The sequence below is a fragment of the Mustela erminea genome, chromosome 14 (assembly GCF_009829155.1).
Source record: "Mustela erminea isolate mMusErm1 chromosome 14, mMusErm1.Pri, whole genome shotgun sequence".
Classification (NCBI taxonomy): domain Eukaryota; kingdom Metazoa; phylum Chordata; class Mammalia; order Carnivora; family Mustelidae; genus Mustela; species Mustela erminea.
In genome coordinates this window covers 83239328-83252518 of record NC_045627.1, presented here as the reverse complement: position 1 = coordinate 83252518, position 13191 = coordinate 83239328, and the positions used below count along the sequence as shown (strand labels likewise).

The window sequence follows — 13191 nt, the reverse complement described above, 5'->3', positions numbered from 1 at the left end:
CAACCAGAGAGCCAGAGAGACGACTGATGTGTTCAGTAGTGGCTTTCACAGAAGAAATGATTGCACCCCCTTTTCTGGACACCAGAAAATGCTCATACCTCTGTGTGGCCACCCCCTCCTCGGACCAATCATATAGTACTGGGGCTTTGATGCTGTCTCCTCTGCTTAAAGCAGTGATCCCCACTCTTTATTAAATGAGGAACGGATAATGTAGCCTCTGTAGCCGAGATTTCTCCACCACTGCTTGACCGCCACCCCCCAGAACTCACCCTCCAAGAAAGGAGGCAATGGAGAGAAAAGGGTTAAAAAAAAAAAAAAACTGGTATGGTTAATAGGATTCTGTGTTTTACCATTACTCTAATAGTCACCCTTCCCGCAGGATAACATTTCTAAGCATTTTCACCTCTTTCTCTCTCGTGACCTTCCCAGTAGGCAGAGATAAGAGGAAAGCAGGTATTTTATTCCCTTGTTTTGACTGAGGTTCAGAAAAATTTAAGTGATTTCCTGTGGTCACACAGCAAATTAGTGACAGACCCGGGACTTTAAACCAGGGCTCTCGTGCTGGTCCCACCTCGACAGGCTGCCTCTGGGTAAAAAAAATTGAACCTTTAAGAGAAAATGTCAATTAGGCCAACATCCCTCCAAAGGGCTAGGTACCATTCATTCTGTTCTCAGACATCTGCGAGGTCCCCCACGGGTTCGGCTCTGCACCCACGCACTTACTGGACATCTCTGAAGATAACGGTGACATGGTAGTTGTTTTGGACTTCAATGTCCCACAGACAATTGGCATTGTTTGGGTAGGTCCCCGGATAGAACGGGCTGGAAAAGTACCCCGATGGCTGGGTCAGGAAGCCTCCGCAGGAATAATTTGCTGTCGAGAAGAAATGGAAATGTGGAGGGCCCCCTGAGCCCACTGCACAGCCACCTGGGGAAATGTTTAGACAAACCCCTGGCCAGAAACTCAGCAGGAGCTGGTATAGATCCAGACTGTACAGGGAGGCTCTACTTAGGGAAGCCACGTCCTCATTTTTGTCACTGTCCCCTCAGTCATGGAGGGGAAGGGAAAGGGGGTTTTGTCGGCGAGCCCAGAACTTATTGTTTGGGTGGGTGACATTGTGAGCAGGAGCTGTTGACCAAGAAAAAAGGTAACAGTCAGTTTCCTGATGGTTGGCACAACTGTTCAGTGTTCACTGGCTCTGTGCGGAAAGGAGCCAGCCCTGGCTTCCCAGGGAGATGCTGGACGCTCGCCCTCAGAGAGCTCGCAACCCGGAGCGGTGCACGGGAATGAGGAAATCCTAGCATAACGGGAGCGGGCTGTGATCAGGGTAAGCCCAGGACAGGGTGGGAGCCCAGAGCATTGGCTTCTGACCCAGACTGAACGGAGAACACGGGACAAGTGTTTGGGTGGGGAGCGGTCAGGCAAAAAAGTAGGGGGAGCGGGAGGTTCCATGCGGAGAGAACAGCCTGTGCGAAGAGATGGGCCTGAGAGCCACTGGCACGCTTAACGGACGTCCGTGTGGATGGAGCGGGGAGCGGCGGGGGAGGAAAGCAGACAGACAGGGAGGTGGCTCTGTGCCCAGCCCTGGGGATCTGCGCCCGGAGGCCCCGAGGAGTCATGTGAAGGGTGGGAAGATACGGAGGCTGGGACCGACACCGGCATTTCATAAGGACGCCCCCAGCTCTTGTGTAGAGAATGGACGGGGACAAGGTTGAGGCGTCGCTGCTGCAGGAAGCAGGTGGTGAGGAGGGAGGATGGGGACGGAGGGGAAAGCCCCCGGGAGCCACGACTTGCTGACAATGCTTAGAGCACGCGAAGCGGCAGCTCCGACGTGGGCCATCGCAGCTGTTGGTGGCTCCACACGGAGTTCGCTGATGAGGCAGGACCCACTGGCCTTCAGCGACCAGCGCCTGGTGTCTGAGGGGACAGGCAGGACCTACAGTGCCTGGCCTCTCCTGGGGGCTGACTGGAGATCTGAATCTTAGGCTGGCCAGGCTCCTGCTGCTCAAAGAGGAGCCCAGAGAGAGGCCCAGCCCTGCTCGGGTGGGGACATCCGCTGCACGGAATACCAGTGCCAGGAAGACATGAGGGGCAATTCGTGGGAGGGCGAGGGACATCCTGGGACCAGCCGTGAGGAGGGCCAGCCAGGCGGCTGGGTAGAAATCACGGGGACTTACTGTGCATTATTGGTGGGCTTCCTGAAAAGGGATAGGAGAAAAGCATTAGTCGCTGAAGTGTGGCGGGAGGAGGGGCTTGCACGTGGCAAGAGCACACCCATGTGACTCCCAGTCTGACCCCTTCTGTGAACACACTGGTGGGTCATGGAGTTACGGCGGTAAGGCCTGTGCTACCAGCAGGAGGCTTCAGACAGTTCTCCCCAGCTGCTCCCCCAGCCCCATCGTCACTTGGGGGTCATTAGGGCCACAGCCAAGGTCACAGCATCACTTATTCCTCATTTCCTACTTGTCTGGCATTCCACTTAGGTCCCAGAGCCAATGGAAGCGGGGGAACACACGTGCACACCGGCTGTGCAGCAGCATGACGGCCCCCGGGTCTGGAAACCCCCAGAGATGAAGTGGCCCCTTCATGGCCTCCCGGAGCGTGAAGACCAAGGGCGCAGCCGACAAGCTCCTGGTCCTGCGCTGCCCACATTATGGGCCTTGATCTGAGGACCTGCCTTCCTCAGAGGGCCTAGAAAAGCGACTCTCCGCCAAGAGGCGACCCAAGCTCCAGAGGGAGCACCAGTCACCTTGGGGCAAAAATGCCAAGAAAGCAACAAAGTGATTATTGTCCTTGTTCAGTGGAGTACAGGGATCGTCTTGGCTGAGCGGGAGTGCTGGCCCTTGGAGAGCGCCCTGCAGTGTAACTGATAGCCCAGGTTTCCCGCCAGTAGACGAGAAACAGTGGGAAGTGGGGTCTAGAACACAGTTTCTGCCATAGGAGGCCTGGGCTTGCATCTTGTCTCTGCCTTTATCAGCTCCATGAAGTCGAGCAAGTTACAGAAACTCTCTGCCTCAGTTTCTTCATCTGAAAAATGGGAGTGCTAATAAAGTCTGCCTGGTCAGATTCCTGTGTGCATTAAATGAGATAATACACACGAACCCTGAGAGCGGGGCCTGGCACATAGCAAGGGCCCTATGGTATCAGCTGCTATTATCTATCACAGAATGCTAAATCATATTATGATTAATCATATTAATCATTTTATTATATTATTATTAATCATATTAATAATATGAAGTGTTCAAACTTTTGTTGGTCAGTTTAATAGACCATTTAAAAATACCTAGTCACTGAGTGATAACAGAAATCAAAATCGACTCGCATCTTGTTTTCAGAATTGGTCCCTGTTGTAGCATCTCTGAACCAGCATGAGCACTTCATCTCCTTCCGTGGCCAAGAACTATTCTCACGTGTGTAAGGACCACATTTTGTACATCCATTCACCAGGATGAACTTTCAGATTGTTTCCACTTTAGGGTTATTAGGAACACAGCTGCCCACCTGTGAACATTCATCTGTAAGTTTCTGTGCGGTCACGTGCTTTCCTTTCTCCTGAGTGTATGCCTAGGGCTACGGTTGCTGGGTCATATGGTAACTCTATGTTTCACTTTTTGAGGAGCTACCAAAGGGTTTCTCCAACTGGAGGTACCATTTTATATTCCCATCAGCCGGGCATGAGGGCTCTGACTTCTCCACATCCTCACCAGCGCTTGTCATTATCTGAGTTTTTGATTCTAGCCAACTGACTGGGTGTGAAGTAGAATGTCTTTGTGGATGTGCTTTGCATTTCCCTGATGCGTAGTGATGTGACACACATTTGCACTGAGAAAATTCAATGACATAACCAAATGGCCACATCTGCATATGCTGCTGAGTATTGGTATCTCCTCCATGGAGAAATATCTGTGCAGATCCCGTGCTCATTCTTTAAGTGCGTTATTGGACTTTTTATTATTGTCTTCCGAAAGTTCTTTATGATTCTAAATGCAAGTTTCTTATCAGATGTATCATTTGAAAATATCTCCTCAGTTTCTGTGGAAAAATGGAGCTTCTTAAAGATAATTTAGCCTTTAAAATATGCCTACCCTTAATGTCTATTTCTATACTGGGAAGTAATAAAAAATGAAGCCAAAGTTTCATAACACTGGGTATGCTTTACAGATTTCTAAAAATGGAATAGACACAACTGTAAAATAAAATAAAAGTGTTACTGTATGTGATTACCTAAGTATATAGAATAGACTTAGAATTATTTCTTTTGTCCTGTGATTACTAATTATTTAATGAAATCATGATAGAACCATAGAATGAAAAACTGCATGCCCATTAAATTTTATGGTGTAAAAATAATTTCAATACCATAAAAATGCCACTGTTAAGGACATAAAAATAAGTATTCTATGCTCATGTGAGAACGGATCTTATAAAATAAGGCATAAAGCAGGCTGTCATTTGTGTATGTGTCCACACTGGCGAATGTATCAAAATGCAATTGGGATTAAATATTCACCCATTCATTCATGTGTTCATTTATTCTTTCTAGAAACATTTATGTTGCGCCAGACACAATGATAGGTAATAAGAATGCAAGAGGGTTAAAGGCGGATATGGTCTTGGCCCTCAGGGAGTGCACAGTTTGGCATAACTGTTAAGGACGATCTTTTGCAAACAGACTTCGCTTTTGCAATTCACCAGCTTAAAACATGCCAGCAGCTCTGACTGTCCTTAGGATAAAGTCAGGAGTTCTAACCTGTGCACAAAGCTCCCCCAAATGATCTGACAACAGCCAAGCTCTTTCTCACCCAGGCTTACAAAGTGTTCCTTCCAGCTAGAAGGCATGTCAGCAAGTGCGCCTGCTTCTCATTGTATGCCTTGGCAGAAGAGGCACCTTTGTAAAGAACATCCCCTAATCTCTTGATCAAGTTAAGCCTCTGCAAATATGCCCTCTTAGCACACCGAATATCCCCCCTGAAGCACCTGTCACACCTGTAATTACATCATAAATCAGTAGTAATTATTAACTACTTTGAGCTTCCTGAGGGAGGAGATCAGTTTCTATTCCAACATTCTGATGTTACAACAGCCTTGATGGCCACCGGACCACATATATAGCAAAGACCTTAAATACTTAACATCAGAAGACTTAGCATTTAGTGAGCACATTCTATATACCGGCAATATGTTAACTTTAGTCCAGTAAACTTATTGCTTTCCTCTGGGAAATATTGGGGTGGGATGCAGAGACTCAAAAACTACTCTGCATCAGAGGACCATTCCTAAGAATCAGGAGATGAACAGCGCAAGTGTCCAGCAATTCAGGACTAGTTCACTATTTCATGCTCACAGCTGTGTAATGAAATAGAAGGCAGGCATTTAAACGGCTGTGGAGAAAATATCCAATGACAGAATCAAGTGGCCATATCATTTCTTAAGAGCGAGGGAAAGCTATCGAGCAACAGCCACGAGGTAAACTATACTTGAAAGGATTGATTATTGGTGAAAATATCCATTCCTTGTCTCCCTTCCTTCTCTCAAAGCTCCTGAGGTACCCAAAGAAATACAGCCTTTTAGTTTCTTCTTTGAAGAACAACCTATTTCACTTCCTTAGAAGAAGGCGAAGTAGGTCTCCTCATTAAAACGAAAGTCATCCACCCGGCAGCGGGATAAAAAGGCTGAGTGTCTGGAAGGTAGAGGCTGGCTGTGTGTGGGCACCTTGGGAGCCGTATACAGCAGGGACATTGTACTGACAGGCTGACCTGGGCTGTGCATTGACAGACACCGGCTGCTTCCACAGCCCAAGCCCTCAGGTGGACAAACGTGAGACTTACCAGTACTGGTTGCAGGTGATGAGTGCCACCAATCTGGAAGGAAAGTGAAGTGATTTTAGGATTTTATTGGGAAAGTTTTCATTCCATGGTCATTAGTTTGTAAGGAAACATAACTCTACACAAATCTCTCCCTGAGGGCCGCACTTCTCAGAACCTGGACAATTCCAGTGTGCACTGCGAATGGCCCAGTTGGGCGAGAGTATGGAGCTACACTATGCAACATACTTGGCACTGAATGTTTTCACTGGGGGGCAAAGGAAACCTTGGGGATTACTCTCCCAACTGGATAAGAACCCTGAAAACACAAGCCGTGGTTGGCGTTTTCCTTGTCTTATCTTTCAAATGATCACAATTCTGACTTGAGCAGTTGCTCTGCTCTGAAATGAGCAGAGGAGACCAAAAATCCTTCCGCTGCAGCTCCTCTGGGCAAACCTGGCAGCAGACGGTGGCAGGGGTTACCTGTGGGCCCTGAGGCTAAGTTAAGTTGGAGCCAAACCCCTGGGGACGCAGCTGGTCACTGTAACAAATACTAGAGACCTCCAAGAGAAGGGCCAGAACTCTTCTTTAGTTTCTGGAAACATGAGAGTTGAATTCCAGAGAGGAAGCATGCTGGGCTGGGATACAGCTACTCACCTGGGGTAGTAGTAGTGCTTTGTACTCCTACAAAAAAAAGAGGACATGTGGTCAGTCTCTGGGAAGACTGTGCAGAAAGAAGACTTACGGGGTCCAGAGAACCAGAAATACTGAGTGCCTGACACCCTGTCACTAAGAAGAATTTCAGAGAGGGACCAGGTAGCCTCACAGAGGATACCACAAAAAAAAAAAAAAAAAAAGTACTGCAGGAATTTGTTCTCACACCTTTTATGCCCACTAACACACGGCTGTTCGACGGGCTGATAAAAATGCTGTGTCCTCCCGTGAAACACAGCCACATCAGTATAGTTGGAGATTGGTGATGCACGTTCCTCTCAAGCTAAGAGGGAAAATGGCCGCCCTTCAGCAAACTCAGGAGGATGAAGCGACCGTGAGAGAAAATAGCACTTCTAAGAATTAACAAGCAGAAGTGGAGGCTCCAAATCTTGAGGACCCACCTGAGCAGACGACACCAGCATCTTCTCCATGGCCACAGTTGTGCGAGTTCCAGCCGTTGTGAGGGCAGCTCCACAGGTAGGACTCGTGCCCGGAGCAGCGCACGTCGTCCAGCACAATCGGCCCTGAGCCTTGACCAAACCGGGCACTTCCGGGGGCCGACCTGGCCCAGCCGCAGCCCAGCTGCCTGCACACCACGTTGGCGTCATTGGTGTCCCAGCTGTCGTCACACACGGTGCCCCAAGAGCCTCGGTACAGGACCTCCACGCGGCCCTGACAACGGTCTCCTCCGTTCACCAGCCTCAGGGCCAAGCCGGAATCAGTCCCTGAGGGATCCAGAACAGAAATCTCCCTTCGTGTCTCTCTCAAGCTCATAAGCTTACAACATTTGTAAGACCCAAGGCTTGATCCCGAACTAATCCCCTGGGCACGGAATGACCTTCAACATGCCAAAGGTCAATCGTTAGCACAGGGAAGAGCAGAGACGTCCAAGTCAGCTCAAGGCTGAGGATGCTCCACTGAAAGAAGCAACCCAGGACTTGGATGGAAGTGAGGGGGTGGACAAGCCTAATGCGCCCTATGCACACTCAGCATGGAGCTCTCCAGCCACTGGGGCATGATGGGATCCGTGCCTCAGTGGACAACTTCTAGTCTTCCGTAGCATTCTGACTTGATTCTGCCAACATCCCAGGAAGGGATGTCCCTCGGAAAGATAGGTACCAGCCCAGCACATGGCCCTCCTCGTCTCAGGGCTTGACCCCATGGCCTGGGAGCCACAAGACCAGCATAGTTCCAGCAGTCCTAGAGAGGCCTCCAGGGCTTCCTGGGAGCCCCTGGGGGAGGACCTTTGTTGAACATAAGCCCAGAATCCCCATGGAATCAGTGGGCCACCCTGTAAGGTGAGACCCGGCATCTGATCTTCAGAGACTTCTCTCTCTATTCCCCAGTGACACACAGGCTCGCGCGCGCGCGCGCGCATACACACACACACACACACACACACGAAGGAGATTATGGAAGGACACACCATGAGATGCCTCCTTTCACTTCCAAACCCAAACTTTATCTAGAAGCAGAGAATGATTCTGGGAGGGTGGACGAAATACTTACCGAAATCTGTGGTTGAAGCTGTGGTGGTGGCGAACCAGGTGGTGTCTGTATAGGGCAAGAACAGTAAAGAACAGAGTTAGACAGCATGGAAAGCATTTTGTGAAAACTGCATATGGCAGACATGGTGAACGTAATCCATCTGCATCCTGCCACACTCCCCCTGCTCTAGTCTCCTGCTCTGCTAGCTTTTCCGGGACAAAGGCGTTGGGGAAGCCAACCAGGTGCCGCCACATCTCTAAGCCTGGCTTGCTCTTTTGTCCCGTAGAAAATGTTTGCCACGCGTCTCTCTTGACTCATGTAGATCTGAGGGCTTTGGCATAGCAAAAGCTTGGCGGAAAGAGTCAGGGGTGTTGAGGGTCCCTATGGAGCCAAATAGCTCTCTCAGGACATAGAACTCCTCCGTCACCTGGGACAATGCCATCCCTTGTAACTGCCTTGTTAGAAGCACATCTGCGTCAAAGGAATCGGGGGCTGTCCCTGACCCGGAGACAGGAGCCAGCCTGCCCTGCTGGCTCTTTGGTAAGAGGGCGCCAGTCCTCAGTGTCCATTCTCCCACTCAACCTATCTGCCCGGATTACAGGAGAGCTGAGATTCATGGCGCACGGGCCAGTTCTCTGGAACCGCGGGAAGCCATTTATTGGGACAGTTTCCCCATACTGCATGAAACTTCATGGACTCATGGGAAGGTGACACTCTTAGAATGCGACCTCCAGTTAAGACTCTTGTGAATCCCACATCTAGTTAAGGATTGCCAGGATCTCAGTGACAGTGGGGACCATTAAAGTGTCCACAGCTTCTCCAAAGAGCAGTGGTTGTGCCAGCGCGACAGCAGGGTGAGAGGGACATAATAGCCTGAGGATTGTAGCCGCGGACTCACCTGGCTGGCGAGTTGTGAACTGAGGCCAAGTGGCTGAGAGAAAGAAACAAGAGTCAGTCACACAGCACACAGGTGCCCCAACGGGACCAAGGGTTGAAGAAACTGAGCTATACCACCTGAGATCCAGTTTCTACATGCCGTAAGGCACACTGAGCCAGGGACTCAGGGAGCCAGGACTGAATCCCTCAGTCCTCTGGGAGCTGAGGGAGGAGATCAGTGTCTCTGCCAACATTCTGAAATGTTACAACAGCCTTGATGGCCACCGGACCACACATATAGCAAAGACCATAGAATACTTAACATCAGAAGAGTTAGCATTTAGTGAGCACATTCTATGTACCAGGCACTATGTTAACTTTAGTCCAGTAAACTTATTGCTTTCCTCTGGGAAATATTGGGGTGGGATGCAGAGACTCAAAAACTACTCTGCATCAGAGGATCATTCCTAAGAATCAGGAGATGTGAACAGCGCAAGTGTCCTGCAATTCAGGACTAGTTCACTATTTCATGCTCATAGCTGTGTAACGAAATACAAGGCAGGCATTTAAATGGCTGGGGAGAAAATATTCAATGACAGAATCAAGTGGCCATATCATTTCTTAAGAGCGAGGGAAAGCTATCGAGCAATAGCCACGAGGTAAACTTTACTTGGAAGGATAGATTATTGGTGAAAATATCCATTCATTGTCTCCTTTCCTTCTCTCAAAGGTTCTGAGGTACCCCAAGAAATACAGCCTTTTAGTTTCTTCTTTGAAGAACAACCTATTTCACTTCCTTAGAAGAAGGGGAAGTAGGTCTCCTCATTAAAACGAAAGTCATCCACCCGGCAGCGGGATTAAAAGGCTGAGTGTCTGGAAGGTAGAGGCTGGCTGTGTGTGGGCACCTTGAGAGCCAAATACAGCAGGGAGATTGTACTGACAGGCTGACCTGGGCTGTGCATTGACAGACCCCAGCTGATTCCACAGCCCAAGCCCTCAGGTGGACAAACGTGTGACTTACCAGTACTGGTTGCAGGTGATGAGTGCCACCAATCTGGAAGGAAAGTGAAGTGATTTTAGGATTTTATTGGGAAAGTTTTCATTCCATGGTCATTAGTTTGTAAGGAAACGTAACTCTACATAAGTCTCTCCCTGAAAACGACACTTTTCAGAACCTGGACAAATCCAGTGTGCACTGCGAATGGCCCAGTTGGGCGAGAGTATGGAGCTACACTATGCAACAGACTTGGCACTGAATGTTTTCACTGGGGGACAAAGGAAACCTTGGGGATTACTCTCCCAACGGGATAGGATTCTTGAACACACAAGCCGTGGTTGGCGTTTTCCTTGTCTTATCTTTCAAATGATCACAATTCTGACTTGAGCAGTTGCTCTGCTCTGAAATGAGCAGAGGAGACCAAAAATCCTTCCGCTGTAGCTCCTCCTGGCAAACCTGGCAGTGGACAGTGGCAGGGTATCCCAGTGGACCCTGAGGCTAAGCTAAGTTGGAGCCAAAGCACTGGGGATGCAGCTGGTCACTGTAACAAATACTAGAGTCCTCCAAGAGAAGGGCCAGACCTCTTCTTTAGTTACTGCAAACATGAGAGTTAAATTCCAGAGAGGAAACATGCTGGGCTGGGATACAGCTACTCACCTGGGGTAGTAGCAGTGCTTTGTACTCCTATAAAAAAAAGAGGACACGTTGTCAGTTTCTGGGAAGACTGTGCAGAAAGAAGCCTTACGGGGTCCAGAGAACCAGAAATGCTGAGTGCCTGACCCCTTGTCGCTAAGAAGACTTTCAGAGAGGGGTCCTGTGGTAGCCGAACAATGGATACCACCAAAAAAAAAAAAAAAAAGTACTGCAGGAATTTGTTCTCACAACTTTTATGCGCACTAACACACGGCTGTTCGACGGGCTGATAAAGATGCTGTGTCCTCCTGTGAAACACAGCACATCAGTATGGTTGGAGATTGGTGATGCACGTTCCTCTCAAGCTAAGAGGGAAAATGGCCGCCCTTCAGCAAACTCAGGAGGATGAAGCGACCGTGAGAGAAAATAGCACTTCTAGAGAATTAACAAGCAGAAGTGGAGGCTCCAAATCTTGAGGACCCACCTGAGCAGACGACACCAGCATCTTCTCCATGGCCACAGTTGTGCGAGTTCCAGCCGTTGTGAGGGCAGCTCCACAGGTAGGACTCGTGCCCGGAGCAGCGCACGTCGTCCAGCACAATCGGCCCTGAGCCTTGACCAAACCGGGCACTTCCGGGGGCCGACCTGGCCCAGCCGCAGCCCAGCTGCCTGCACACCACGTTGGCGTCATTGGTGTCCCAGCTGTCGTCACACACGGTGCCCCAAGAGCCTCGGTACAGGACCTCCACGCGGCCCTGACAACGGTCTCCTCCGTTCACCAGCCTCAGGGCCAAGCCGGAATCAGTCCCTGAGGGATCCAGAACAGAAATCTCCCTTCGTGTCTCTCTCAAGCTCATAAGCTTACAACATTTGTAAGACCCAAGGCTTGATCCCGAACTAATCCCCTGGGCATGGAATGACCTTCAACATGCCAAAGGTCAATCGTCAGCACAGGGAAGAGCAGAGACGTCCCAGTCAGCTCACAGCTGAGGACGCTCCACTGAAAGAAGCAACCCAGGACCTGGATGGAAGTGAGGGGGTGGACAAGCCTAATGCGCCCTGGGCACACCCAGCATGGAGCTCTCCAGCCACTGGGGCATGACGGGATCCGTGCCTCAGTGGACAACTTCTAGTCTTCCGTAGCATTCTGACTTGATTCTGCCAACATCCCAGGAAGGGATGTCCCTCGGAAAGATAGGTACCAGCCCAGCACATGGCCCTCCTCGTCTCAGGGCTTGACCCCATGGCCTGGGAGCCACAAGACCAGCATAGTTCCAGCAGTCCTAGAGAGGCCTCCAGGGCTTCCTGGGAGCCCCTGGGGGAGGACCTTTGTTGAACATAAGCCCAGAATCCCCATGGAATCAGTGGGCCACCCTGTAAGGTGAGACCCGGCATCTGATCTTCAGAGACTTCTCTCTCTATTCCCCAGTGACACACAGGCTCGCGCGCGCGCGCGCGCATACACACACACACACACACACACGAAGGAGATTATGGAAGGACACACCATGAGATGCCTCCTTTCACTTCCAAACCCAAACTTTATCTAGAAGCAGAGAATGATTCTGGGAGGGTGGACGAAATACTTACCGAAATCTGTGGTTGAAGCTGTGGTGGTGGCGAACCAGGTGGTGTCTGTATAGGGCAAGAACAGTAAAGAACAGAGTTAGACAGCATGGAAAGCATTTTGTGAAAACTGCATATGGCAGACATGGTGAACGTAATCCATCTGCATCCTGCCACACTCCCCCTGCTCTAGTCTCCTGCTCTGCTAGCTTTTCCGGGACAAAGGCGTTGGGGAAGCCAACCAGGTGCCGCCACATCTCTAAGCCTGGCTTGCTCTTTTGTCCCGTAGAAAATGTTTGCCACGCGTCTCTCTTGACTCATGTAGATCTGAGGGCTTTGGCATAGCAAAAGCTTGGCGGAAAGAGTCAGGGGTGTTGAGGGTCCCTATGGAGCCAAATAGCTCTCTCAGGACATAGAACTCCTCCGTCACCTGGGACAATGCCATCCCTTGTAACTGCCTTGTTAGAAGCACATCTGCGTCAAAGGAATCGGGGGCTGTCCCTGACCCGGAGACAGGAGCCAGCCTGCCCTGCTGGCTCTTTGGTAAGAGGACGCCAGTCCTCAGTGTCCATTCTCCCACTCAACCTATCTGCCCGGATTACAGGAGAGCTGAGATTCATGGCGCACGGGCCAGTTCTCTGGAACCGCGGGAAGCCATTTATTGGGACAGTTTCCCCATACTGCATGAAACTTCATGGACTCATGGGAAGGTGACACTCTTAGAATGCGACCTCCAGTTAAGACTCTTGTGAATCCCACATCTAGTTAAGGATTGCCAGGATCTCAGTGACAGTGGGGACCATTAAAGTGTCCACAGCTTCTCCAAAGAGCAGTGGTTGTGCCAGCGCGACAGCAGGGTGAGAGGGACATAATAGCCTGAGGATTGTAGCCGCGGACTCACCTGGCTGGCGAGTTGTGAACTGAGGCCAAGTGGCTGAGAGAAAGAAACAAGAGTCAGTCACACAGCACACAGGTGCCCCAACGGGACCAAGGGTTGAAGAAACTGAGCTATACCACCTGAGATCCAGTTTCTACATGCCGTAAGGCACACTGAGCCAGGGACTCAGGGAGCCAGGACTGAATCCCTCAGTCCTCTGGGAGCTGAGGGA

The 13191-nt window shown here is 50.2% G+C and overlaps 1 protein-coding gene across 22 annotated transcripts in view; it reads right to left on the bottom strand.

Moving 5' to 3' along the window:
- Nucleotides 1-13191, bottom strand: part of DMBT1 (deleted in malignant brain tumors 1) — a 60904-nt gene that overhangs the window by 7104 nt on the left and 40609 nt on the right. For 17 of the 22 annotated variants that reach the window (XM_032313986.1, XM_032313989.1, XM_032313994.1 and 14 more), the window contains 13 exons: nt 12984-13016; nt 12107-12151; nt 11001-11324; nt 10541-10567; nt 9908-9940; nt 8909-8941; nt 8032-8076; nt 6924-7247; nt 6466-6492; nt 5833-5865; nt 2179-2199; nt 1100-1129; nt 724-874 (listed from right to left, as the gene is read on the bottom strand). In XM_032313986.1, the coding sequence (XP_032169877.1) occupies nt 724-874; nt 1100-1129; nt 2179-2199; nt 5833-5865; nt 6466-6492; nt 6924-7247; nt 8032-8076; nt 8909-8941; nt 9908-9940; nt 10541-10567; nt 11001-11324; nt 12107-12151; nt 12984-13016 (1126 nt within the window). The remainder of the gene's footprint in view (nt 1-723; nt 875-1099; nt 1130-2178; nt 2200-5832; nt 5866-6465; nt 6493-6923; nt 7248-8031; nt 8077-8908; nt 8942-9907; nt 9941-10540; nt 10568-11000; nt 11325-12106; nt 12152-12983; nt 13017-13191) is intronic. The other 5 variants (XM_032313995.1, XM_032314000.1, XM_032313983.1 and 2 more) reach the window with 3 other exon arrangements.